The 27,800-nt window shown below is 36.7% G+C and overlaps 1 protein-coding gene across 3 annotated transcripts in view; it reads right to left on the reverse strand.

Annotated features, from left to right (window-relative positions):
- Positions 1 to 1,581: 1,581 nt before the first annotated feature.
- Positions 1,582 to 27,800, reverse strand: part of CEP70 (centrosomal protein 70) — a 109,872-nt gene continuing 83,653 nt past the window's right edge. For all 3 annotated transcript variants that reach the window (XM_033945310.1, XM_033945309.1, XM_033945308.1), the window contains 4 exons: positions 24,245 to 24,410; positions 22,028 to 22,142; positions 20,918 to 20,997; positions 1,582 to 2,154 (listed from right to left, as the gene is read on the reverse strand). In XM_033945310.1, the coding sequence (XP_033801201.1) occupies positions 2,078 to 2,154; positions 20,918 to 20,997; positions 22,028 to 22,142; positions 24,245 to 24,410 (438 nt within the window). In that variant the 3' untranslated portion in view covers positions 1,582 to 2,077. The remainder of the gene's footprint in view (positions 2,155 to 20,917; positions 20,998 to 22,027; positions 22,143 to 24,244; positions 24,411 to 27,800) is intronic.

Below are 27,800 nucleotides of genomic sequence, written 5' to 3' on the forward strand. Positions count from 1 at the left end.
TTCCAGTATGAGGTGGTGCTAAACTTTAGAAAACATACAGCTTCTTATCTGAAGGCAGCTTTTCCCAGCAGCGATAACTGGGTAGGAAGAATGCTGAATATCAGAAAGGTTGCGTTTTGTGCCAAGGAAAATGTACTTAGCATTATACTATTTGCATAGCTGGCTTTATTAGTCACTGAATTAAAGGTTTATTCCTGCTTCAGTACTAATGATTTAAGGCCAACCACCAATTGAAAATTAGACTTCTAACCTTTGAGAACTTACACAGAGCACTTGAGGCAGCACAGTTAACTATTAAACTGTTTTAGACATCCTCATTTTTAAAAGAAAACTGCTGAAACAAGTTCAGTACCAAACTTCCATGTTTGATTTTGACATGCTGTAGAGCAGGAAAGCTAGTTTGCCATCAACAGTGAGTGTATACCCCCGTGGAACCGTATGGTGCATAGATACGGCTTCTGATGATTCACACTAGAGAATGACACGGTGACAAAATTCATCACCGTCCCCGTGGATAACCGCGGGAAACCATCTTCATGTCATTCTTTATGGAGAAAGGGAAGAATCAGAGTATAATTGGGCACAACCACTTACCCGCAAGCTTTGCTTTGAAGAATGCTGGTGTAGAAGGACAGAGGTTGAAATAGACACTACAGAATGACAGTCTCTGGTATCCAGAGCAGATATTGTGATGTCATAATGCCTCATTCCACCAGTGCCTAAGAACCAATCACATCAATGATGTCACAATGGCTTCATTATCCTTGGCTCACATAAGAATCAGAGTATGAATGGCCACAACCACTGACCCGCAAGCTTTGCTTTGAAGAATGCTGGTGTAGAAGGACTGAGGTTGAAATAGACACTAGAAAATGACATGGGATTATTTCCCGCGGTTATCCACGGGGACGGGAACGGTGATGAATTTTGTCACCGTGTCATTCTCTAATTCACACTTAAGAGACAAGGGTAGAAATTCTCTATACAGCTGAGCCAAACAAATAATAATCTTAAATAAGCTGTTTAGAGTCTTACATAGATCTCTGTTTTTGAAAGTTGTGCATACAGAACTTGACAAGGAGGTCAAATTAGACATTATGGTTCTTTTATATAAATGACCATTTTGCTATGAACTGCACCAGAAGATTGCATTTAAATACAGTACTCCCCCGGTCATTCGCGGTTGGCAATTCGCAGTATTTTCCGACTGCGAATGACCAGACAGGTGAGGGTAGCCGGAGCACCGGTGAGTGAAGGAAATCACTCGCGGTATGCTCCGACCGCCTCTTCCTGCACTAAAGTCGGGCCTCACCAATTGGGAGCTGCGTGTCAAAGCAGCTCCTGATTGGTGAGGCACGATTTTAGTGCAGGAAGAGGCGATCGGAGCATACTGCGAGTGATGCCAGCGCTCCGGCTGCCCCCTCCTGTCTCCCCCACTAAAAAAACATATTTGAAGTTTTCAAGATTCGCAGGAGTTCCTGGAATGGAACTCCCACGAATACAGGGAAGAACTGTATATAAAAATACTACAAAGAATGGAGAAAATCCGTAAGTAGCAAAGCCAAAAACTGCACCCAAGTGTAGAATATAACACACGCTTTTATTGGCAAAGCACTGATGGATAAAAAGATCTGACATGGAGCAAAATATATAATACTGGTTACTACAAACAAAGGGGAATGGTAATTTTTAAATAAGATACTTATAGTTTTAAACACATAAAATAAATAACTGTTTTAATTAAATGCCTTATTACCTTGTAAAAATTGTGTACTGAATTTAGTAAAAACTAGCTGAAAACAAAACTGTCCTTTCAGAGCTCTGAAGTATTAAAAAATACATCTGAAGTTTTGTTTTACTAGTTGTAGTTATAAGACTAGAACACCTCTATTTCACTCGAATTATTAGAAAAGCCGTCAAACCTCTTAACCAGTGGAAATCACGTAAAATAGTACAGACATTTTATTCAGTACAAATGTCCTCTCAGTCGAAAGGAGGTAGTGGTGCAACCCTTGACTTTCAATCACTGCACCAGAAACAGCTTCCAGAATGGGCCCCAACAGCAACCGGTGAATTTTCAGTAGTAACACTCTTTGGCTTTTACCATTTTCAGCGTCTGCACTGCTGGCAAGATATCATCAAGGTTGTCGATCTCTAGAAAGAAAACGTACGGAATAAACAAAGCAAACAAAATGCTGCAAAAATCATGGGCACCTTTTACAAAGATGCACTAGTGTTTTTAGCGCACACATAGAACATGAAAAATGATGGCAGAAAAGGGCCACGGCCCATCTAATCTGCCCACACTAATGGCCCACCCCCTAACTTCCTCCATGAAGAGATCCCACATGCCAATCCCATCTTTTCTTAAAATCTGGCACTCTGATGGCCTCAATTAACTGTTGTGGAAGATTATTCCAGCGATCAACCACCCTTTCGGTGAAGAAATATTTTCTGGTGTCGCCATGAAATTTCCCACCCCTGATTTTCAACGGATGCCCTCTTGTTGCCGTGGGTCCTTTAAGGAAAAAGAGATCCTCTTCCACCTCGATACAGCCCGTGACATATTTGAACATCTCGATCATGTCTCCCCTCTCTCTGCGTTCCTCGAGTGAGTACAGCTGCAACTTACCCAGTCATTCCTCATACGGGAGATCCTTGAGTCCCGAGACCATCCTGGTGGCCATTCGCTGAACCGACTCAACTCTCCGCACATCTTTTTGATAATGTGGCCTCCAGAATTGTACACAGTATTCCAGATGGGGTCTCACCATGGATCTGTACAACAGCATTATGACCTCGGGCTTACGGCTGACAAAACTTCTACAGATACAACCCATGATTTGTCTAGCCCTGGATGAAGCTTTCTCCACTTGATTGGCAGTCTTCATGTCTTCGCTAATGATCACCCCCAAGTCACGTTCTGCTACAGTCCTTGCTAGGATCTCACCATTTAGGGTGTAAGTCCTGCATGGATTTTTGCCGCCAAGGTGCCATGACCTTGCATTTTTTGGCATTGAAACTTAGTTGCCAATTCTTTGACCAATGCTCCCGAAAAACTACCGTCTGCTCAAGAGGAGGCGGTAGAGGCTAGCGTGTGCTATTCCGCACGTTAAGGCCCTAACGCACCTTTGTAAAAGGAGCCCCCAAATGTTTTTAAGTACTTGCTAAAAAGGCAAACAAGGACTATCAATTTGAAATTTTCATCTGCATTTTTATACATGAAAACAAATGGCCATTTTGGGGAAATATGCCAGCCCACGGGGAGAAAAATTTATTTAAGTATGAACAAATGTGAAAGAAAAGCAGTAGAATATTTCTTCATAGGATTTTTAGAGGGTTTGGGTTTTGTTCGGTTTTTTTTTTTACCATGTTCTAGTATTTGGAAGGTTTTATTCTGGCTTTTGTATAAATCATACTGGAAGTTAAAACAAAAATCCCAACAACACCTCATGAACAACATCTGAGGAAATTAGAAAGCCATGAGATAAAAGGTAATGTCCGATCGTTAACTGGTTAAAAGATAGAAAACAGAGAGTAGGGTTAATGGTCAACATTATCAATGGAGAAGGGTAAATAGTGGGGGGTTCCCCAAGGGTCTGTGCTGGGACTGCTGCTTTTTAACATATTTATAAATGATCCAGAGATACGAATACCTATGAGGTAATTAACCCCCCCCTTGACGAAGCTCTCCCCTGGGAGAACGTATAGAAAACCGAATAAATATGGCAGATGCAAAAAGTCTGAACATGCTTTCACCACCTTTGCCAGCTCTATGAGGATGGTTTGAAAAGTTCAATAAAAGATTATACTAAATTAAATTATACATTTTGTTTTTTTTTTTTTCCCATTATTTTTTATTTTCAAATTTTACATAAAGTGTACAAAATATTAAAATATAATTGATAAATACATAGTATCACTTTTATATCTAATACATTATATATCTAAATTTCATTTTCCCCCTCACCCTCCCCTCACCCTTTTATTACTTTAATATAATATTTTTAATTTTCAAATTTTACATAAAATGTACAAAATATTAAATTACAATTGATAAATACACAATATCATTTTTGTATCTAATACATCATATTCTAAATATATTTTTATCCCCTCTCCCTCCCCCCACCCTTTTATTATTTTTCATTCATACATATTGTATAACATATTATAACATATTATGTAGAAATTATTTTCATTACCCCCCCTCTATGTGCGTCATAAAAAAAGATACTTAAAAGAAGAAAAGAAGAAGAGAAATCTTAATATTTATTCATTGCAGTATTTTGTCAATGGCCCCCATATTTTTATGAATTTAGTATATGTCCCTCTTTGTATTGCTATTGTTCTTTCCATTTTAAATATATGACATATTGTATTCCACCAAAATGTATAATTTAGGTTATTATAATTCTTCCAATTACACTGCACAACAAAGTTTTTGCTTCCTGAACACTGCTGGGTGTTTCTTATAGAATTTTGGGTGCTGATCATGAATATTACATCAAAAATTACCCATCACGTATCATTTCAGAGAAATCTTCAATTTTGTCGTGATTTTTTCTTATATTTGGATGCAAACAATTTTTTCTCCCATAAGTGTCTTATCAACAACGGTTTGTGCCGCCTGGGTATGTCCATGCATAAAATCTAGCCAGGTTGGAAGCTGTTTTATGGAAGATGACATCCTGGGCATGTCTGGGCAGGTCTGAACGAGCTTGCGCTGTCTCACCATGCTATAATGGTGGCTTCCATACACCGATCCTGCTCATTTGGTTAATATAGATAGTCCGTGTGTGTATATAGTATCAGTATAGTAAAGTATAGTAGTATAGTAGCTGTAGCAATATAACAGTAAGTAAGCTTGATGCTATAGACGTTTTGGTGTCGGGCAATATGTCTCGTCGGTGTCGTAACAGCCGCGACACATTCTGCTATATCTGTGGGGAATATACACTTACGCCTCAGAGACGTTCGATGACTGCCCTTGTAAAGAAAGCCTATCATCTGTATTTTGGCTGCAAAATAGGTGATCAAGACAAGCAATGGGCGCCTCACATTTGCTGTGCGACATGTGCTGTTAGTCTGAGAGCCTGGCTCAGAGGTACTCGAAAGACGATGCCATTTGCTGTTCCGATGATATGGCGAGAACAGAAAGACCATGTGACGGACTGTTATTTCTGTTTGACTAATGTGTCTGGTTTCTCTGCCAAAAACAAGAAGTCAATTGAATATCCTAATCTGCCTTCAGCAATGAGACCCATGCCACATGATGACAGTCTTCCAGTTCCGAAACCACCAGAGGATTGGACCTTAGACGAACCAGATGAAGAAACTGCAGTGCAGGGTTCTAACAGTGACATTGACCCGGATTTTGAACCATCCTCATCAGGCGATCCACATCTGATAACACAGTCCGAATTGAACGATTTGGTCAGAGATTTGGGTCTGTCAAAAGCAAAAGCTGAGCTGCTAGGTTCGAGACTGCAGGAATGGTGTTTGCTATCACCAGGTACGAAAATTTCTGTGTTTCGAGACCGGCATCATGATATAACCAAATTTTTTGCACAAGTCGACACTCTCTGTTTCTGTTGTGACATTGAAGGATTGTTCTCGGTCTTTGGTTGTGATCACAACCCGGAAGAGTGGCGTCTTTTCATTGATTCGTCAATGTTAAGCCTGAAAGCTGTTCTGTTGCACAATGGCAACGTTTATCCTTCAGTACCTGTTGGCTATGCAGCACATATGAAAGAAACATATGAGAATATGGAAATGTTACTAAAGTATGTCCAGTATACCAGGTATAACTGGAATATCTGTGGAGACCTCAAAGTCGTTGCTCTGTTACTAGGACTGCAGCTTGGCTATACAAAGTACTGCTGTTTCATCTGCGAATGGGACAGCCGAGACAGAGAGTCGCACTATTCTAGAAAGAACTGGCCACTCCGTAAAAAGTTAGTTCCAGGACAGAAAAATGTAGCACATGAATCGCTTGTTGACCCGACAAAGATATTTTTGCCTCCTCTTCACATTAAACTGGGACTCATGAAGAATTTTGTGAAAGCAATGAACAAGGAAGGGGAAGGTTTTCGTTATTTAAGACAGATGTTCCCAAGAATAACTGATGCCAAGATCAAAGAGGGTATTTTTGTTGGCCCCCAGATCAGACATGTTATGAGTGACAAGCGATTTGAAGATCTGTTAGTTGGGCCGGAAAAAATTGGCTGGAAAGCCTTGAAAGACGTTGTTGACAATTTTCTGGGCAATTACAGAGCCCCAAACTACATTCAGCTGGTAGACAAACTTCTCAAAGCATACAAGAGAATGAAGTGCAATATGTCACTCAAGATTCATTTCCTCCATTCACACTTGGACTTCTTCCCCGCAAATCTCGGTGCTGTGAGTGACGAGCACGGTGAAAGGTTTCATCAAGACATAGCTACGATGGAGAAACGATACCAGGGCAATTGGAATCCGTCAATGCTTGCCGACTATTGTTGGATGCTACAACGTGATGCACCAGACACTGAATATAAAAGAAACTCGGGAGCAAAACACTTTTAATTCTGTTTCATTTAGTCGCTTGTGCGAAACGTAAACTTGACTATATATTTTATTGTCAGTAAACATAAAAATGTCTATTTCTCATAGTTCTTACGTGATGCAGTAAAACCAAAACCATATTTGAGCATACCAAGTTGGTACCTGTCATAATCACCAAAAACTTTTCAGGAATCAAGACTTAACCAAAAAATTGTTGTGCAGTGTTATTGGTTATATGTTGAATGGCAACCCCTGTCATTATTAATAAAAGCTTGTTATTTTCTGGTGAAATTTGACTATTTTTCCTCATCATCATTCCAAATAATACCGTATCATATGATATTGCTATATGATTTTCCATTAATTTGTTAATTTGTGGCCAAATTGAATTCCAAAAAGTTTTAATGTAGGGACAATGATAAAGTAAGTGATCTAATGTCCCTGGTTCCAGATTACAGTGCCAGCATTTATTAGACTTAGAACTGTCTAATTTTTGCAATCGTGTAGGGGTCCAAAAAGCTCTATGTAATAAAAAGAACCAAGTTTGTCTCATAGATGCTGACATTGTAGATCTCATTCTCCAAGACCAAATTAGTGGCCATTGAGATGCATTAATTTGATGCTTAATCTCAATGCTCCAAATATCTCTTAGACCATTTTTTGGTTTTTTATTCAAATATCCAGATATTAATTTATACCACAATGCGGCTTGATGTCCTAGGAAGTCTGCTTGAAAACATAAGAACTTTAAACTATATTGATTATTTAATGTTTTCCATTCAGGGAACCCAACCTGAATGGCCTGCTTCAATTGCAACCATTTAAAACTTTGTGTTTTGTTAAGACCAAATCTATGTTGCAATTGTGAGAAATCTAGCAGTTTACCTTCTGAAATAACGTCATCTAAAGATCTAATGCCTGCAATAATCCAGTTCTTCCAAAGGATTTGAGTTCCGCCAATTTTGATCTTGGAGTTTATCCATATAGATTGATTAGTTGATTTATTTATTGGTATAGGTGTTAATTTACTTATAAATCTCAGTGTTTTCCAAGTATCTATTAAAATTTTATTTTCTCTGTATCTTCTAGGCATGTTAATACTTGGAAGGTGAACTAAATTTAGGGGAAACATAAGGCGCCATTCCAAATATAACCAATCTGGTGCATTATCTATAAGTTCTGGGAGGATCCAATACATACCCTGACGTAGAATATAGGCTTGATGGTACCTATAAAAATTTGGAAAATTTACCCCTCCCTCCTTAATTGATTTTTGCAAAGTTACTAAGGCTATTCTAGGTGTTTTACCAAGCCAAAGAAATTTCGTTATAATACAATTAAGCTTTTTATAAAAGGACCCCTGAAAGTAAATAGGTATCATACTCATTTGGTAGCAAACTACAGGCAAAATCATCATTTTAATAGTTTGAACTCTCCCCCACCAAGAAATATGTAAGGGGTTCCATTGTTCACATAACTCCGTAACTTTTTTTAATACAAATTTTTCATTTTCTTTTACGGTATCTTCAATTGTATTTTTAACTTGAATGCCAAGATATTTAAATCCTTCTTCTTTCCATATGAACGAAAAAGTGTCAAATAATCCTTTTACACAATGAACATTTAAGGGTATAATTTCAGATTTATTCCAATTAATTTTATAACCTGAAAATTTACCAAACTTATCAATTAATTCCAATAAAGAAGATAAGGTAGATTCTGGATTTTTCAAATAAAGCAAAATATCATCAGCATAAGCCGAAATTTTATATTCCATATCTGAATATGGAATGCCCTGTATCTCCCCCGTTTGTTGTATTGCTAACAATAAGGGTTCTAATATAATATCAAATAACAAAGGAGATAAAGGACAACCCTGTCTAACTCCCCTCTGCAATTGAAATCCATCAGATAACATATTATTAATATTTAATCTTGCAATCGGGAAGCTATACAAAGTTTTTACCATTTGTATAAATCCAGAACCTATACCAAACCATTCTAAAGCTTGATACATAAAATTCCATTCTACCCTATCAAACGCTTTTTCTGCATCCAAGGAAACTGTAAAAGTTGGTTCATCTATTTTTTTTTTTTTTTTTTTAAATATCTTTATTCGTTTTTACATTATGCAAACAAGTGTACAATAATTCAAGTCATACTATACATTCTTCACTTGAAACTCTACATTCATTTTATACCATAAACTATCTCCCCTCCCTCCCTTTCCATATATTACCCCTCATAATGTCATAAAACCCACCCATCCCTCCTCCCCCCTACATATATTTAATGGGGATAAATATAATTATTTATTTATTATAATACTCAATTAATGGTCTCCACACCTCTTTAAATTTCTTATAATAACCTCTCTTGATTGCCAATGTTTTTTCCATTTCATACACCTGACAAACCGAACTCCACCAGAAACAATAATTCAATCCTCTATAGTCTTTCCAGTTATGTGTTTATGTTGGATGGCAACTCCTGTTAAAATCATTAACAGTTTGTTATTATTCGATGAAATTTGACTTTTGGCCCTCATAGACATTCCAAACAAAACTGTGTCATATGATAGGGCCACAGGATTCTCTAACATACAATTTATTTGACCCCAGATCAATTTCCAAAAATTATTAATAAAAGGACAATAAAATAATAAATGATCTAGAGTTCCAGCCTCAAGATGACAATGCCAACATCTATTAGACTTAGAGCAATCCAATTTTTGTAAGCGAACAGGGGTCCAGAGTGCTCTATGCAACAGGAAAAACCATGTTTGCCTCATAGACGCAGACATTGTACATCTTATCCTCCAAGACCAAATACGTGGCCATTGAGATGCATTAATTTGATGCTTAATCTCAATGCTCCAAATATCTCTAAGTACAGTCCTTGGTTTTTTATTTAAATATCCAGATAATGTTTTATACCACTGTGCGGCCTGGTGACCCATAAAATCTGCCTGGAAGCATAAGAATTCTAGAGTAAAATGAGTATTTAAAGACTTCCATTCAGGGAACCCTGCCTGAATAGCCTGCTTCAATTGCAACCACTTATAACTTTGTTTTTTATTAAGTCCAAATTTATGTTGCAATTGTGAAAACTCCAGCAGCTTACCATCATTAATAACATCATCTAAAGTACGTATTCCTGCTTCAATCCAATCCTTCCAGACAATCATAAAACCGCCTATTTGTATCTTGGAGTTCAGCCATATATTTTGACAAGTAGATTTTTGAATAGTAATAGGAGTTAAGTTGTTTACATACTTTAATGTTGTCCATGTGTCCATTAATATCCTATTGGTTTTCCTTATTCTAGGCATTTTAATGCTAAGCAGATGACGAAGCCTGATAGGAGACATGAGCTGCCACTCCAACCATAACCAATCTGGAAGCTTCTCCATGAGTTCTGGGAGGACCCAATACATACCTTGGCGCAATATATATGATTGATGAAACCTATAAAAATTTGGAAAATTTACCCCTCCCTCCTCAATTGGTTTTTGTAAAGTCACTAGAGCAATTCTTACAGCTTTACCCAGCCAAATAAATTTACTAAGAATATTATTTAACTTTTTGTAAAAAGACCCCTGAAAAAAAACTGGTATCATTCCCATTTGATAACAAACCACAGGCAATATCATCATTTTGACAGTTTGAACTCTTCCCCACCAAGATAAATGTAAAGGATTCCATTGCTCACATAACTCTGTTACTTTTTGCAATAAACTTTTTTCATTCATTATAATTGTCTCATCAAGCGTGTTTTTTATCCATATACCTAAGTATTTTATTCCTTCTTCTTTCCAAATAAAAGGTAATGAGTCAAATAATCCTTTTGTGCAATGCACATTTAAAGGAAGAACTTCTGATTTAGTCCAATTTATTTTATATCCTGAAAACTTTCCAAATCTTTCAATCAAAACCAATAAATTTGGAATGGTTGTTTCCGGATTCCTCAAATGAAGTAATATATCATCCGCATATGCAGAAACTTTATATTCTTTATCTTTATGCGGTATACCCTGTATCTCCTCCTCTTGTTGAATAGCTAATAATAAGGGTTCAAGCACTATATCAAAAAGTAAAGGAGACAAAGGACATCCCTGTCTAACTCCCCTTTGCAATTTAAAACAATCAGAAAAATTATTATTGATATATAATCTAGCAACAGGAGAGCTATACAGAGTTTTAATCATTTGTATAAATCCCGAACCAATATCAAACCACTCCATGGCCTGATACATAAATGTCCATTCCACACGATCAAAAGCTTTCTCTGCATCTAGAGACACAGAAAAAGCCGGATCTCCAATTTCTTTTGTTAAATATAACATTTGCAATGCCAATCTGGTGTTATTAGAAGAGTGTCTCTGAGCAACAAACCCTGTTTGATGCATACCAACTATGTGAGGAAGAGCTTTTGCCAAACGTGTAGCCAAAAGTTTGGCTAATAATTTACCATCTACATTTATCAATGAAATAGGCCTGTAATTTGAAACCAACATGGGGTCTTTATTTGGCTTCGGCAAAACAATAGTTAATGATTCTGCTATAGTGCCTGATATACAACCTTTCTTTAGTTGATTCTGATATAAATTTAATAAATGAGGTAAAAGAGTATTTTGAAATGTTTTATAAAACTCTACCGTAAAACCATCACCACCTGGAGCGGTCCCTACTCTAAGAGATTTCAATGCTGTTTGTAATTCTTGTAAAGATATTGGATTTTCCAAACTTCTTTTTATATGATCAGGAATCTTCGGACCTTCAATATTATTTAAAAACACTATACCATCTTTTTCTTTATTTAAATAAGACTCAGAAGAATACAGGTTTTTATAATAATTTAAAAACTGTTTTAAAATAGGACCAATCTGAAAATGAGTTTCACCTTTTTCATCTTTTATTGCATTCAATTTCATCTTTCTTTTTTTCACTTTAAGATAATTAGCCAATAATCTTCCCGCCTTATTTGAACTACCATAATACAAAGCTTGCTGACACATAATATTTTTTTTAGCCAAATTAGAAGAAATCTCATTATATTTATATTTTGCTTTTAATAAAGTTTGCAACGTAGAATTCTCCCACTTATTAATCAATTTTAATTCTAAATCTTTTATTTCGTGTTCCAGTTCCGTAAATTGCTTATTTAATTGTTTTTTAGAATAAGCTGAAAATGATATAATTTGCCCTCTCATCGTTGCTTTAAAAGCATCCCATATTATTTCTGTAGATATTTCCTCTGTAATATTATTTTGAAAATATTCATCCATTTTTAATTGAAATTCTTCACAAAATTTTGGATATGCAAGCAATGCATTATTAAATCTCCATACAGGCCTACCATTATCCGGGTCATTAAAATTTAAAGAAATCCACACTCCTCCATGATCTGATAAAATTATTGGTTCTATAGAGGCTTGTGTAACATCTTGTATTAGCCCATCAGAAACAAGAATATAATCAATTCTAGAAAAAGATTTATGAACATGTGAATAAAACGAAAAATCTCGATCATTAAAATGAAGAATTCTCCATATATCTTTTAAATTGCAAGAATTTATAAAATTATCCAACCCTAAAGATTTTAAAATTTTACTAGGTTTTTTATCCAATAAAGGGTCCACAACAGCATTAAAATCTCCTGCTACTATCAAATTATTAGCAGCCAGTGGTAAAATTATTGGTTGTAGAGTTTTAAAATATTCAATTTGATTCGAATTAGGTATGTACACATTAAATAGCGCCACAGTATTATTGCCCATACTCATGTTCACATGCACCCATCTTCCTAATTTATCTGCTTTCACCATATTAAATCCTGTTGAACATTTTTTATTTATTAAAATTGCTACCCCAGCTTTTTTCCCCACCGCCGGTGCAAAAAAGCAATCTCTCACCCAATTACCAATTAGCTTTTTTGATTCATCTCCATTAAGGTGAGACATCATCTATTTTTTTTGATAAATTTAACATATGAAATAATAATCTAGAGTTATTAGAGGAATGTCTTTTAGCAACGAAACCCGTCTGATGCATATCTATAATATGTGGGAGAGCTTTGGCTAATCTCAAAGCCAAAATTTTCACCAAAAGTTTATTATCCACATTTATTAAAGATATAGGCCTGTAGTTCGAAACCAAAGTAGGATCTTTATTTGGCTTAGGCAAAACAATTATTATTGATTCAGCCATAGTACCTTTAATATCACCTTTTATAAGTTGTGCTTGATATAAATTTAGTAAATGTGGGGAAAGGATATTTTGAAATGTTCTATAAAATTCTACTGTATAACCATCACCACCTGGAGCGGATCCAACTCTAAGAGATCTCAATGCTGTTTCTAATTCTTTTAATGATATAGGTTCATCTAAACTCCGTTTTATATGATCAGGAACCTTTGGTCCATTAATTAAATCTAAAAAATTTTTACCATCTTTTTGTCTCTCCAAATAAGGCTTGGAAGAATACAGGTCCTTATAAAATTTTAGAAATTGTTTTAAAATTATATCTGTTTGATTTGTTATTATACCATTATCATCTTTTATCCCATTAACATTAGTTCTTCTTTTTTTTGCTTTAAGATAATTTGCCAATAATCTCCCCGCCTTATTAGAATTTCCATAATACACTGCTTGTTTGGAAAACAAATCCTTTCTTATCATTTTCGAAGTTAATTCATTATATTTACCTTTTGCTTTCAAAAGAGCTTGCAATATCTCATTTTCCCATTTGTTTATCAATTTAGCTTCTAATATTTTAATTTCTTTTTCTAATTTTATATATTGCATTTTATTCTGTTTCCTAATAAAAGCTGAATATGATATAATATTACCCCTCATAGTTGCTTTAAATGCATCCCATACATTCTCAAAAGATGTATCCTCCACTAAATTGATTCGAAAGAAATCATTAATTTGTGTTTTAAAATTTTCTAAAAATTTATCATCCACAAGCAGTGCATTATCAAACCTCCAAAGAGGTCTACCCTTTTCCAAATTATCCAATTGTAATTCTATCCATATTCCTGCATGATCTGAAATAATAATAGGATCTATGGTAGCTTTAATCACCTGTTGCACTTTATTTGTTGAAACAAAAATATAATCTATTCTTGAAAATGATTTATGAACCTGTGAACAAAATGAAAACTCCTGATCATTAAAATGAAGAATACGCCATATATCCTTCAAATCGCATGATTGAGCCAAATTATCTAAACCTAAAGATTTTATACTTTTACTTGGTTTTTTATCCAATAATGGATCCATTACAGCATTAAAATCTCCAGCCACCACTAAATTAGAAGTAGCCAGTGGTAACAACATATTTTGTAATTTTTTAAAAAATTCTGATTGATTCGAATTAGGGGCATATATATTAAACAACGTCAGGGCATTATTTCCCATACCTATATCAACATGTATCCATCTTCCATGTGGGTCTGAATTTATTACCTTAATCTTGGCCATACATTTTTTATTTATAAGAATTGCTACCCCTGCTTTTTTACCCTCTGCTGGAGCAAAAAAACTTTCTTTTACCCACCCACCCGTTAATTTCTGTGATTCTTTTGTATTAAGATGAGTCTCTTGCCGACAGTAAATATCCGCATTTTGCTTTTTTAAAAATGCTAATACCTTTTTTCTTTTAATTACATGATTCAGGCCATTGACATTAATAGAGTATATCTTAAAAGACATTGTATATTTTAAAACTTATCAGTATAATCTTCTTCCCCTTTTCTTTCATATTTAGAATCCAAAAAATGTTTTTCATGACACACATATTTACCCCTAAAGTATCCAATCCCTTATTTATTTTTTCCTTAATCATTCTAGTAAATACTCTCCTTTTCCCTCCCTTTCCCACCCAATACAATGACTGCTTAAGGATACACATTGGAACTGTAACCCGAACATTCTCCTCCCCTCTAGGCAATCAATATTCAATCAAAATCCCCTTCTATCTATCTATATTAACCTTTAATATCTTTAGTCATTTTTTCATAACATTTCATTAATGTATCTTTATCCATTTAACAGTTTTTAATTTATATTTCCTTAGTATTATTATTTTCATCATAAAATTTTATCTTAAACATATATTTAGTATGTTATTAATATTTTTCCTATATCTTGCTCTTTCTCTCCTTATATTTTTATTGTCTTTTCTTTATATCATATTTTTCTTTCTTTAGATATTTCAATATTTCATACTTATATAATTTTTCATAATGTCATCAAAACCCATCTTAATGTTTTATGTTAAAATATCATAGGTTCTGATTTAGAAAGAAAAGCTTTTAGTTTTTCTGGATCCTCGAAATACAAGGATTTATCTCCAGATGATACTCTCATTTTTGCCGGATAATATAGTCCGTATTTAAAACCTTTTTCTTTTAGTTGAGGTCTCATGTCTAATAGTCTCTTTCTTTTATTTGCTGTGTTTTTAGCAAAGTCCGGCAAAAACCATATTCTGGATCCTTTATAATTTAGATTTTTGTCTTTCTTTGCAGCATTTAATATTTCTAATGCTTGTTGGTATCTAAGCATTTTGAATATTAGTGGTCTTGGCCTGCCTTTATTTTCTGCATTTTTAACTGGGATCCTATGCGCCCTTTCTATTTCTAGTGGTTGTTTCAAGTCCAGTTGTAATATTTTTGGAATTAAGTTTTCTAGAAAATGTATAGCATTTTTTCCTTCTAAATTTTCTTGTATTCCAAAAAGTTTAATGTTTTTCCTTCTTCCTCGATTCTCATAGTCTTCCAGTTGATCTTTCAATTTATTCAATTCCAGACTATCATTTTTGCATCTGTTTGTTTCATTTTCTATGACCTCCATTTTAGATTCTAATTCAGTTGTTCTTTTGTTATTAATTTCCATTTGTCTGTGAATGTTTAATATTTCTTCCTTCATTTCAGACATATTGGTTACAGTTTCCTTAAGCATTTGTTTAATTTGTCTTAGTTCTTCCATAACCTCTGCTTTACTCAATATGTCAGGTTCTTCAGCAGGAAGTGGGATCTTGCTTGGTGTTATTTGATCCTGTTTTTGTCTTTTTGCTGACGTGCCAGCCTCATTTTTGTTTTGTCTGGTGCTTGCCATGTTGTTGTTTTTCTTTTTCTTAGGTTTTTTTTTTTTTTTCTTTATAGTTGTTAGCAGACACAAAATTCTTTTTTCAGTCACAATTCCCAGTATTCTGTCTTTGATATTTTTCTATATCAACTTAATAGAAAAAAAGTTGAGGAAATATCAAATTTCTTTAGTTCTCCTTTGTTATGTTTTGTTTCAGTTTTGGCAGGTCCAAATTCTCTTCACATTGACTTTCCAACCAATAATAGAGAATAATCCTTTTTTCTCTCAGGATTTCATTCTAACTTTGGCAGCAGGAATTTTATTAACAGTTTTTTCCTTTCCTCTCCTTTCAGTTATATCCCCCAATGCCACACTGAGAGAAAGAGAAAGAATAATCAAAATTCAAAGGGGGAAACTCTTTCTTTCTTTGTATTTAGATAGTTCAATTCCTTCAAGCTCCCTTAAAATTATCAATCACCTATCTCTCAGTATCGTATCACTCCGGTATAGATAAAATGGCGCTCCCCGTCTCTGACTCCTTCACTCTCAAGTTTTGTCTCAGTCTCAGCAGAGAAAGGCAATATAAGTCACAGCTTAAATTCTATGAAAATCGGCTACAGGGAGCCAAGTTTACAATTTTTTTATATCCTGTCCTCAATCTCTTACCGTTTCAGTAAAAGAGAGAAAAAGTCGCCGATTCTTTGCCCTCTGGTTCTCAGTTTAGCGCGGGCAGGGAAGGACAGCTTTAAAACCGCCACAGTTCTAAAAGTCAGTTATTAACGATCTCATATCAAAATCGATCTCTCTTCAATTTTTTCACCACCATTCACCTTTTTTCCAATGCCATCCTTTTAGTCAACGGAAATTGTCCTCACCTTTCTTCTTTTTTTTCTCTGTGAGCTGTATCTCTCCGTTCAGCAAAGAAAACTCACAGAGATTCAATAGTCTGCCATGAAAAACCATCAAAAGGGAAACAAACCCTTTCCCTTAGGATTTCAATGCAGTCTTGGCAGTACTCCTCTACCTTCGGTGATCTTTTCACCACTGTCAGTTTTTCCGGTAAATTTTTAGTTCCTTTTATTTTTCCCCGTCTGCTCTCGATACCAATTCGCCTCAGCACAGAGGAGAAAAGGCGCTTCCCTGACTCCTTCCCTCAGATTTTGATTTAATTTCGGCGGATAAAGGAAATATTGTTCCGTCACAAGTTTGACGTTAACAGGTGATTATTTCATTAAAAAATCAACAAGAAGAGGATATATTTTTTAATAATATTTGCCTAGTAGGAGAGGAGCGTCGCGATCACGCGTCCATTCGTGTTCGCGTTAAGCCACGCCCTCTAAATTATACATTTTGGTGGAATTCAGTTTGTCACATATATAAGATGGAAAAGATGTTAGCGTTACAACAAGGGAATCTTCATAATTTTAAAAAATATGGGAACCATTGACTAATTACTCTAATGATCAGATATCTTAGCACATGGGTAGCAGATATGTGGGGGTGGGGTGGGAAATGTATATCATATGGAATTAGGAATATTGATAAAAAGAGGGGTATTTATTTTATCTTACAAGACTATTTGTTTGTAAATACATGTGATATGTGAAAATTGTTTGTATTATGTTTAATTCACTTGTAAGAATTCAAAAATGAATAAAGAAAAAAGAAAAAAAAAAAGAGAAAAGAGAAAAGTTCAATAAAAAAAACAAGTTATTTATTTATTTATTTTTTAAACAGTTATATTTCTCAACATTGAGGGCTGTAGCCTTTGTCCAGCGAGTGTCCAGTTTTTCCATCCCATAGGAAAAATAGGTTGTCAAATTTTTTAAAATATTTGTTTTTTACTGAACTTTTCAAACCATCCTCATAGAGCTGGCAAAGGTGGTGAAAGCATGTTCAGACTTTTTGCATCTGCCATATTTACTCTTTTATTTATTTATTCAGTTTTCTATACTTTTCTCCCAGGGGACAGTTTACATGCATTTATTCAGGTACTCAAGCAGTTTTCCCTCTCTGTCCCCCAGCGGGCTCACAATCTATCACAAACCAGCTAAGAGTCTTTCCATTCTAGCTCAGAAATGTTAACTCTCCTGGTATGCACGGCATAGTTGAGATCTCCCCAGAGATTTTCCATAATATTCAAGTAATAGAATTGAGGGCCAGTCCAAAACCTTCATAATATTTTTTCTACAAGTATTGTATGGTTGATTTTGAGGTATGTTGTTTTAGAGCATTATCTTGCTGAAATATCCAGCCTATTAGATTCTAGGACATGTTGATATTGAATTAAATCCATTCTTCCTTCCATCTGCAAAATACATCATGTGCCATAGGTTATCACATAATCCCAAAATATAAAAGATCCACTCCTTGCTTAACAATCAGGCAAGGTGGTGTTTTGCTTATGCATCATTCTCTCTTCTCCAAATGCATCTTGTGTGGTTGTGGCTGAACACGTCAGGTTTTGTTTCATTGGTCGATATAGCACTTTTTTCTAAAATGTTTCAGGCTTAATAAGGGAGTTATGAAGAGATCATAGATTCTGACAATACAGATGGACTTTTCCCACAAGACCTCAGTGAAATCATCATCACCCCAATCATAAAAGACCCAAAAGTAGCAACAGATCTACCATCCAACTACAGACCCATAGCCTCAATACTATTATATGTCAAGCTAATGGAAGGTCTCATAGCACCTCACCTCATAAACACCTCACTGACTACCTAGAAAACCACAATTTACTCCACCCTACACAGTCTGGTTTCAGAACCAAGTACAGCACAGAGACACTACTAGGATCCCTTCTGGACACAGCTAGACAACACCTCAGCACAGGCAAAGAAATGCTGATTATTCAACTAGATCTCACCGTAGCATTTGACCTGGTAGACCATGACATCCTACTACAAACACTAGAAACAATAAGAATCACAGGAAAGGTGCACATTTGGTTTCAAGGATTCCTACAATCTAGGACCTACAAACAAAGAAAAATCAGAATCATGGTCCAACCCCTGCAGCATACCCCAAGGGTCGCCTTCATCCCCCAACACTCTTCAATCTCTACATTGCATCCCTCGGCACCTGCCTAGACAAATTAGGCTTAACTTCTTATAGCTATGCAGACAACATCACCATCCTCCTCCCTTTTGATAAACCAACAACCTCCATAACAAACACACTACCTAGAACACTAGAAACAGGGGTAAAGAACACAAACTAAAACTGAACCCAGACAAAACAAAATTTATTCTTCTCAAAACAAAACCCCAACCATAACAAACTTAGTAATAAACTCAATCACATACCCCATTCAACCCACCCTAAGACTTCTGGGAGTAAGAATAGACAGAAGCTGTACCATGCAACCACAAATCAACAAAATAATACAGAAATAATTTGCGGTCATGTGAAACTTAAGGCAAATCAGAAAATTCTTTGACAGAAAACAATTCTAGCTCGTGGTCCAATCCCTAGTCCTAGGACTTCTAGACTACTGCAATATCCTCTATCTCCCCTGCCCCGCAGTCATGATAAAACAACTACAAACAGTACAAGATACAACCCTGAGACTCATCTAGTCACTGAAGAAATATGACCACATCACCGCCGCATACGTCGACTCACACTGGCTCCCCAATACAAGCAAGAATACAATTCAAATTTTACTGTCTACTATTTAAAGCAATGAATGGAGAAAGCCCAGCCTACTTGAACAACCACCTTATCCAAACTGCCACAACCAGGCTAAGGAGAGCTCAGACACCATTCACGCACCCCCCAATCAGAGACGTCAAACGCCAAAAAATGCAGGCAGCGAAACTAGACTACCAACTATCCAATCTACTGATCACGACACCAGACTACAAAACTTTCAGAAAAGAAATAAAAACCCTGCTATTCAAGAAATCCATCAAGACAAATTAACTCCGCAGGAAACATTTCAATCCCCAGAAGTAGCCTGCTCAACTATGTAAACTCTTCTGGAATTGTCCAGATAACCTCTTATGTAATCCGCCTTGAACCGCAAAGTAATGGCGGAATAAAAGTCACTAATGTAATGTAATACACCAGGTCACAGCACTGTTGTATAAGCACTGCTATATGGTAAATAAGTGAAGTATCAGCTGTACTTTTCAGGAGGTCATTTGTAATCATCTGTGGGTTCTGTTTGGCAAATTTGACCATTTGGGGACAGTTCTATAATATTCTTTAGTTTTTGGGATCTTGCCTCATCTTAAAGGTCCCATGTAACATCCATGCCTTAACGATGTTCCGATGCTTGATACTGCTAGTTGGAAGTGTTTAGAAGATTTTTTTTTTAGCCTTCCCCTTTTTGTAATTCTTCATTTCCAAATGCATGGATAGCTGTTCAGAAAAGCCTATGCTTGATAAAAGTAAATAGTCAGATCTGTTGGGGCCTTATTAAGAAATGAAAAATAAAGTATTAATTGATCAAATGGAAAGGTGTTCAAACTTTTGCACTTGCCAGATTCACTTTTAATTATTTTAAAATGTTAATACAGTATCAACAAACGGTAATCATATTAACATTTGTGGAACATCTTGTTTAACTTTGTACATACTGAGATTGTCTGCTTCAGTTCAAATAAGAATTCACTGGAACATTTTTTGCACCCCTTTTTAAGGGGACTTAGATAGATAGAATAGCAATGTAGGTTGTTACTGAAATAGCCTGGGATGACACAAACACACACAAAGATAACGGCACACATAGGTTGGATTTGATTTAGATCATGTCCGTGATATTATGAAGGGATTAATGGAATTCATTTACCAAAAACTTACATTGCATGAATATAGAGCCTTATGCTTTATACGGCCTCTTTTACAAAGCCGTGCTAACGACCCTGAAGCCCATAGAGATTTAAAGGGCTTCGGGGCTGTTGCCGCGCGGCTTTGTAAAAGAGGCCGATAATTAAAAACTAATCCTTATTTTATGATGAATAAGTTTTGGATTAATAATGTATTTTCCTAAAAAAAAAAATCATATTTAAAAAAAATCATTGATTTTTATCCACTCTGGGCATACAGTTAAATATTCTGAACTGATTGAGAGTGACAAAAACGCTTATGCACCTTTCTTACCCAGGTGCCTTGTTATAAAAAAAAAACAACCCTCCACATGAACTATTTTGGTAGCACAAACTGTCATTGCAAGAATGTTTCCTGACTGTGAACAAGGTCGGGTGCTGGGGAGAGTCTGAAGAAGATGTCACACTAAAACGGAGGAAAAATTGCCTTGACTGACTTACCTAAAGTTTGCAGGAGCTCTTGAATAAGAGTTTCAAACGCTGGAAAAAATTCCTCATAGTCTTCCAGCTGTCTGATGACTCTATAACCAGTAAACAGTTGCATTTAGTAACTGACAAAGAATTTGAGCTTTGCACAAGGAGAGATGAATCCAAAAGGTTAGTATGCTACAGTAGTTTAGTAATATATGCCGGTTTTTACAACACCACAGTAGAAGTTTCTACCGCAGGCCGGCAAGATAAATACTCCAATACAGAATTCTTATGAATGTCGAAGCATTTACCTCGCTGACCTGTGATAGAAATCTCTACCATGGCTTTATAAAAGGAGCCCATAATCTTTTCAAATTAAAATCAACTCTTCTGCCTATCGGTATCCTTTATCATCCACCACATCAATCCAGTACCAATAAGTTATAATCTGTCAACCAGCAGATGCAGATAAAAAACAATGTCTTATGAGCTCTGCCCTATAATCAACCTATATTTCACCCTATAAGGGTGAAAAGAACCAGAAGTTGTCCTGATTCCTTCCAAAAGGGGATCCTTTCTGTAGTCCACCGACATCTCTGCAATCTTCAGAGGACATTAATTCAATAAAGGAGGCCCAGCTTCTGCTTCCTGAAGAGGTGGACACAGGTGATTCCTTGTCCTCTGGGAGATCAACTCACCTTCCACCAATGAGTCACCCTCCAAGTTCAATCTTTTGTTCCGCTTTGAACCACAAAAATATGAAAAAGAGTAGGATAAGACGCACAGGGCTCCTTTTTACTAAGGTGCGCTAGCGTTTTTAGCGCACGCTACGCAGCTAGAACTAACACCAGCTCAATGCTGGCGTTAGCGTCTAGTGCGCGCAATTCTGCATGATAAAGCCCTAACGCAGCTTCGTAAAAGAAGCCCATAGTCCAGCACAGTATGGTAAAAGTCACTTTTCTTTTTTTTGTTTCAAACCAGCCCACTACGGCTATGTTTCGGCTTGCTCCTGCATCAGGGGCGTGAAAATGGTTTTGTAGCCTTATTCAGTCTCCAAGTAGTAAAACTGCTGGATGCCATGGCAGTCATTTTCAGATATTTAAAAAAAAATGTTTATCACACAAATAGAAGTAACAATACCTGTTAATGTCTAGGTCACCGAAGAGCTGCTGAACCCGTCTGTCTGTTTGCTCCTTAATAACACCACACAGCCTTCCCACCATGTTTACTAGCACACTCGCTGGAGTTGATTCATCTGAAAGAGGGGAAATAATCTTGCAAATCACAAAACATTTTCCCTTAAGTTACAACACAGAAAATTGCTCTTTCATAAAATCACTACACAACCAATGCGAGTGCAAATCCATGCAACAAAATTTTGGCATAAGAAATAATATTACGTATAGTAAAGACTTGCAACATTCTCTCTGCAATCAGATGGCTGATTGAAATTGTGGTGTTCACCCCAAATTAAATGTTGGAAGACTATACAGTTCTACCAGTATATACAGTTTCATGCTTTAAGACTGCAAGTTCTCTGGCAGAACACCGAGTCGTTAACAGTCTTGCATGGCTTCTACATATGGAACCAGAAGCACTCTAATGCCTCTATTTCCATGTTTAGAAGTCCAGAAGGACCTACGTCTGGAACACCATACAATCTATTACTAACTGCTCAGAAGAAATCTCTATGGACATTGTAATCCTTCGCTCTCAACACCCATGTTTTACACAATCAAATTGTCCATCTAAACTCATTGATACCATGTTGGTGACTGCTCTCATGCACATTCTAAAAAATTGGAAATCACCTTCGCTACTAAATTATACTTTTTGGTGGAACTCTCTGAGTATGTATCATAGATTTGAATCCTATGCATATGAGAAAAGAGTTACATTCCGAACCTGCATGAACTTGAAATATAACAAATCTCCATGGTCATTCTTAGATTCCTATGTGCGCTCATCTTCTTAGACACTCCTGTTATCCTTTTCTTCTCTTCTCTTCTCTCTTTCATTTTTCTTTCCTTTTTCCTTTACTGCTCTCTCTCATCTTTATCTTACATATCCCTTACATGCACCCTCAATAATTGGAGCCTTTGCTCCTCTATAGCTAAACATAGATTTGTATACTCTATATACAGAAAGCTTTATTTTGTTTCTATGTACTTTAAATGATTCTTGTATCCTTTAAAATACTTAATAAAAATTATTGAACTGAAAAAAAAAAAAAAAAGAAGTCCAGAAGGAACAGTTTCAAAAGGAGAGGGTGTGGTATTGTACGCACGGTTTGGACATGTCAAAAATTCTACATTCTACATCAGAACAAGCTTACTGGAGCAGACCGATGGTCCATCAAGCCCAGTAACCCATCTTCACAGTGGCCAATCCAGGTCCCTAGTACCTGGCCAAAACCCAGAGTAGCAACATTCCAACATCTCAAAGAATAGCAAGATTCTGGAACCCCAATGAGAGCAACATTCCAGAGCTGAGATTGTGATGTCATAATGCCTCATTCTACAGTGCCTCATAGCCAACCTCATCAGTGATGTTACAATGGCTTCATTGTCCTATACTTGGCTCACATAAGAACAGCGATACTGGGTCAGACCAATGGTCCAAGCACAGTAGCCCGTTCTCATGGTGGCCAAACCAGGTCACTAATGCCTGGCCGAAACCCAAGGAATAGCAATATTTCATGCTACCGATCCAGGGCAAGCAGCGGTTTCCCCCATATCTTTCTCAATAACAGACTATGGACTTTTCCTCCAGGAACTTGTCCAAACCTTTCTTAAAACCAGCTACACTATCCGCTCTTACCACAAGCTCTGGCAACGCGTTCCAGAGCTTAACTATTCTCTGAGTGAAAAATAATTTCCTCTTATTGGTTTTAAAAGTATTTCTCTGTAACTTCATGAAAGTATTTCCCTGTTAGCTTTGCACTTCCTCTGTTTCATCCAGAAACAATGTGCTCAGACCCCTGGTCCTTTTTTTTTATAGCCTTTAAAATATAAAAAACATTTACCTTTGGGTTAGCTGCATTTATATGTATAATTGTGTAGAACATGACTCCAGTATGTGGAGGTTGGGAAAACTGGCACTTCCATGATACAGCCACATTTTCCACACCTGTAGATATCTAAAATTGCTGTTCCCACTGCATTTTTCCATGAAATACACATGCATTTGCCAGTGCCCTTACAGGTATTTTACAGAAGGCTCCATGTTCAGCAGAGCCTTTTGTACAATGCCAAACAGTGCGACTTTGATGTCCTATTTCCCAAATAGTGTCTCTTTGAAAGAACAGAAAGGAGACAGGATCAATGTAGGAGTATAACATTGCTTACAAATCCTTACCCAGCCCCAAAAGTTCACACATAGTCCGCATAGCATTGTTCATTTCTCCCAGTTTTGTGTAAACTTCATTGAGACGAGGGTAAATGCCATTCAGAGATGTCACATCAAACAATTTCTGGAAATGAGAGACAAACTCCAGTGTTTGAAAAGAAGGTCCTTTTTTATCCTGTAGCAAGTTAAAAAAAAAATACGGTTTAAGTTTTTGTGCACATACTTGCAAACTCAAAACATATTGAAAACTAGAGTTTGGACTAAAATCTGTATTATAGTTTATTAAAATTTGATTCAACATATTACTGGAAATTGGAAGGATTATACTAAACTTAATTATACCTTTTGGTGGAATTCAGTCTGTCATATTTATAAAATGGAGAGAGTGCTTGCTATACAGCAAGGAAATTATCATAATTTTAAAAAGATTTGGGGGCCACTGATTACATATTCTAATGATCAGACACCTTAAACTCCTTTTTATTATATAAGAATATAAGTAGGGTGGGATTGGGATATATGATATTTGTTTTAATTGGTTTATTCCTAATGGATGGGATGGGTGGGGGAGGGGTTCTTTTATGCTTTGGTGATTATAAATAAGAATGTCAAGTGATTTGTAAAATTCTTGATTGAATATTATACACTTGTAAGATATGAAAACGAATAAAGATTAAAAAAAAAAAATTTGATTAAACGCTTAACATAAAATTTCAAAGCGTTGTACAATAAAATAATAATGAAAAAAAAAAAACCCCACCAAATACCGTACAGGACAGAGTGACTTGGGGGGGGGGAAGGGTATAATAATAATAATTTATTTTTTTGTATACCGCTATACCAAAAGTTCAAAGCAGTTCACAACAAATTAAAAAACACATACAATCAATATATATATAGCGTACATTAAAACAGTCAAAAAATGCATCAATTAAAACATTAAAAAGCAGGAGAAGTTAAACAGTACCACAACTAAAATGTAAACATGTCAAACAGGCGTGTCTTTAGTGATTTTCTAAAATCAGAATAAGAACTAGCCTCTAATATAGATTTTCCAAGTCATGTATTCAATTTAGCAGCCTGGAATGAAAAAAATGCTGTCAAAAAACTTCTTATGTTGACATAATTTTATAGAAGGATAATTAAATAGATTTACTCTACGTGTACTCTTATTAGAATAGTTCAAAGAAAACTGAGAAGCAAGACAATCTGGTAACATCCCGAAACTGCTTTGTAACAGAACTCTGGACTTTACTGGCAACCAGTGAAGTTTTTGATAAAAAGGGGTAACGTGCTCCCATTTTTTTTGTCCAAAAATGAGGCGAACCGCAGTGTTCTGAATCAATCTCAGTTTTTGAGTATTTTTTTGTAAACCCCTAAATATATAATATTGCAGTAATCTAGAATACGCAATAAAAATAAAGGATAAAAACAAAAGGGTAGGATGGGGAAATATTTTAATCTTAAAAATAAAAATAAATTTAAAAGGCATGGGATAAATCAGTCGTAAGCATCTCTAAAAAGAAAGCATTTTAGACTACTCTTAAATTTATCCTGACTTTGTTCTGCTCTTAAGTATAAGGAAATGAGTTCCAAATTGAAGGTGCCATTACCAGAAAAGAGAGTAGGCTCTTACCTTGCTAATATCTTTTCTAGTAGATGATTGTATCATTCTGGACAGTAGAGCTATTCTCCCCATGCTCATGAGACATGCAGAAGGAATCCATTCCAAGTTTTCAACTCCTCCAGAGGGCTCTGCTGCCCCCTTCACTTTGTACCAAAGCAGTTTGTGCCAAAGCCTAGTACTGGGAGGGGTCTAAGGCCCTGATTGGCCTGGATACATAACACATGCACAACATCTGTGCCATAAAAAAAAGCCCCAAACAACCCCAAACAACTGAGTGGCAGGAGGCTGCTTTGGGGCTTCCCCTGCCAACTCTGTGCATGCGTGAGAGTTGCTTTCAAAACGAGTGATCGGATGGGATTACCGCTGCCCTCTGCAAACCTCATTTGCATGGGAAGTTGTTTGAACATCGATCGCTGTTTTGAAATCTGCCCCCCCCCCAAAAAAAGAAAAAAATCGACCCATAGCGACCCGACCATTTAGTGTATCCAGCCCCATTGTTTGCTGTTCAGCAAGAACTGCACAACACTGATAATCTTGAAATAGCAAACTGCTAATCCTATCTGCACCCAGCAGTGGGAACTGTGGTAGGATATAGAAGTCTGTAGGAGTAAAGCTCTGCTGAAATACAGCCATGAAGTGCAGAAGAGATTTTGTACAGACCAGAGCCGCAGTGTTCCCGGTGACCTTGCCAAGGCACATCAGAATGACACACCTATGGACTTCTGGCCAGAGTCCAAATGAAGTCGTGACCCACAGTTTGCAAAGCCCTAGAATATTTATTTATTGGGATTTATTAACCGATTTTTTTTTCATGAAGAGATTCACCCAAAGCAGTTTACAATGCATTGAATAGAATTAGGTCCCAGCAGGCCCGCAATGAGACTTGATTTATAGTTATTTGATGCGAGGCACTGGTAGCCTCTTTGTAATTTTAGGAGACTTTACATTATCACTGTTATGTTTTATTCACATTCGATTTGTTCTACTGTATGTGATTCTGTTTGTGTATGTATTCTATTGTGACCCACCTTGGGAAACACGGGGTATAAATAAATATATATTTTTTTTAATCTAACTGTGGTACCTGGGGCAATGGCAGATTAAGTGACTTGCCCAGAGTCACAAGGAGCAGGCTGGTATTGAATTTACAATCTCGGGTGCTGAGGCAGAAGATCTAACCACTCGGCCACGTCCCTCCCCGTTGCTACCGTGTTTCCCCGATGGTAAGACACTGTCTTATTTTTTTTGGAAGGCCAAAATATGCTCTAGGGCTTATTTTCGGGGGGATGCCTTATTTACCCTTTCATGTCCCCTCTGTATCTCTATCCTTATTCAGTAGGTCCTGCTTACCCTTTCTCTTCTTTGTGTCACTATCTCCATTTTCAGCTTTCCCCCCCTTTTCCTTTGTTACTGCACCCTGTAGCTAGAATCTTTCCACCCTCCCTCCACTCCGGCCCAGCCCAGTATGAAATATTTCCTTTTGTTTCCCTCCCCTCTCTCTCTCTCTTCTCCTCCCTCACCCACGAGTCCTGCATCTGGCCCTCTCCCTTCTACCTGCACCTGGCAACACCCCCCTGCTCCGCGGCTCTCTTCAGCAACTCGTCAGCAGCAGTGATCAAGACAAGCTGCCGACATCGAGGCCTTCCCTCTACGAGTCCCGCCTTTGTGGAAAAAGGAAGTTGAAACAAGCGGGACTCGCAGAGGGTAGGCCCCGACGTCAGAAGCTTGTGTCGATCGCTGCTGCTGAGTTGCCGAAGAGAGCCGCGGAGCAGGGGATGTGGCCGGAAGCAGGTAGAAGGGAGAGGGAGATAGGAAGGCTGTAGATCTCCGGAGCATGACACCGACCCCGGCCAGGATGATTTCTTTTTCAGGCGTGCATCTTACAAGTCCGGCGTCGCGGCGGGAAATAGCCATGCTGAGCAGTGAGCTCAGCACTAC

Source organism: Geotrypetes seraphini, chromosome 5 (assembly GCF_902459505.1).
Source record: "Geotrypetes seraphini chromosome 5, aGeoSer1.1, whole genome shotgun sequence".
NCBI lineage: Eukaryota > Metazoa > Chordata > Amphibia > Gymnophiona > Dermophiidae > Geotrypetes > Geotrypetes seraphini.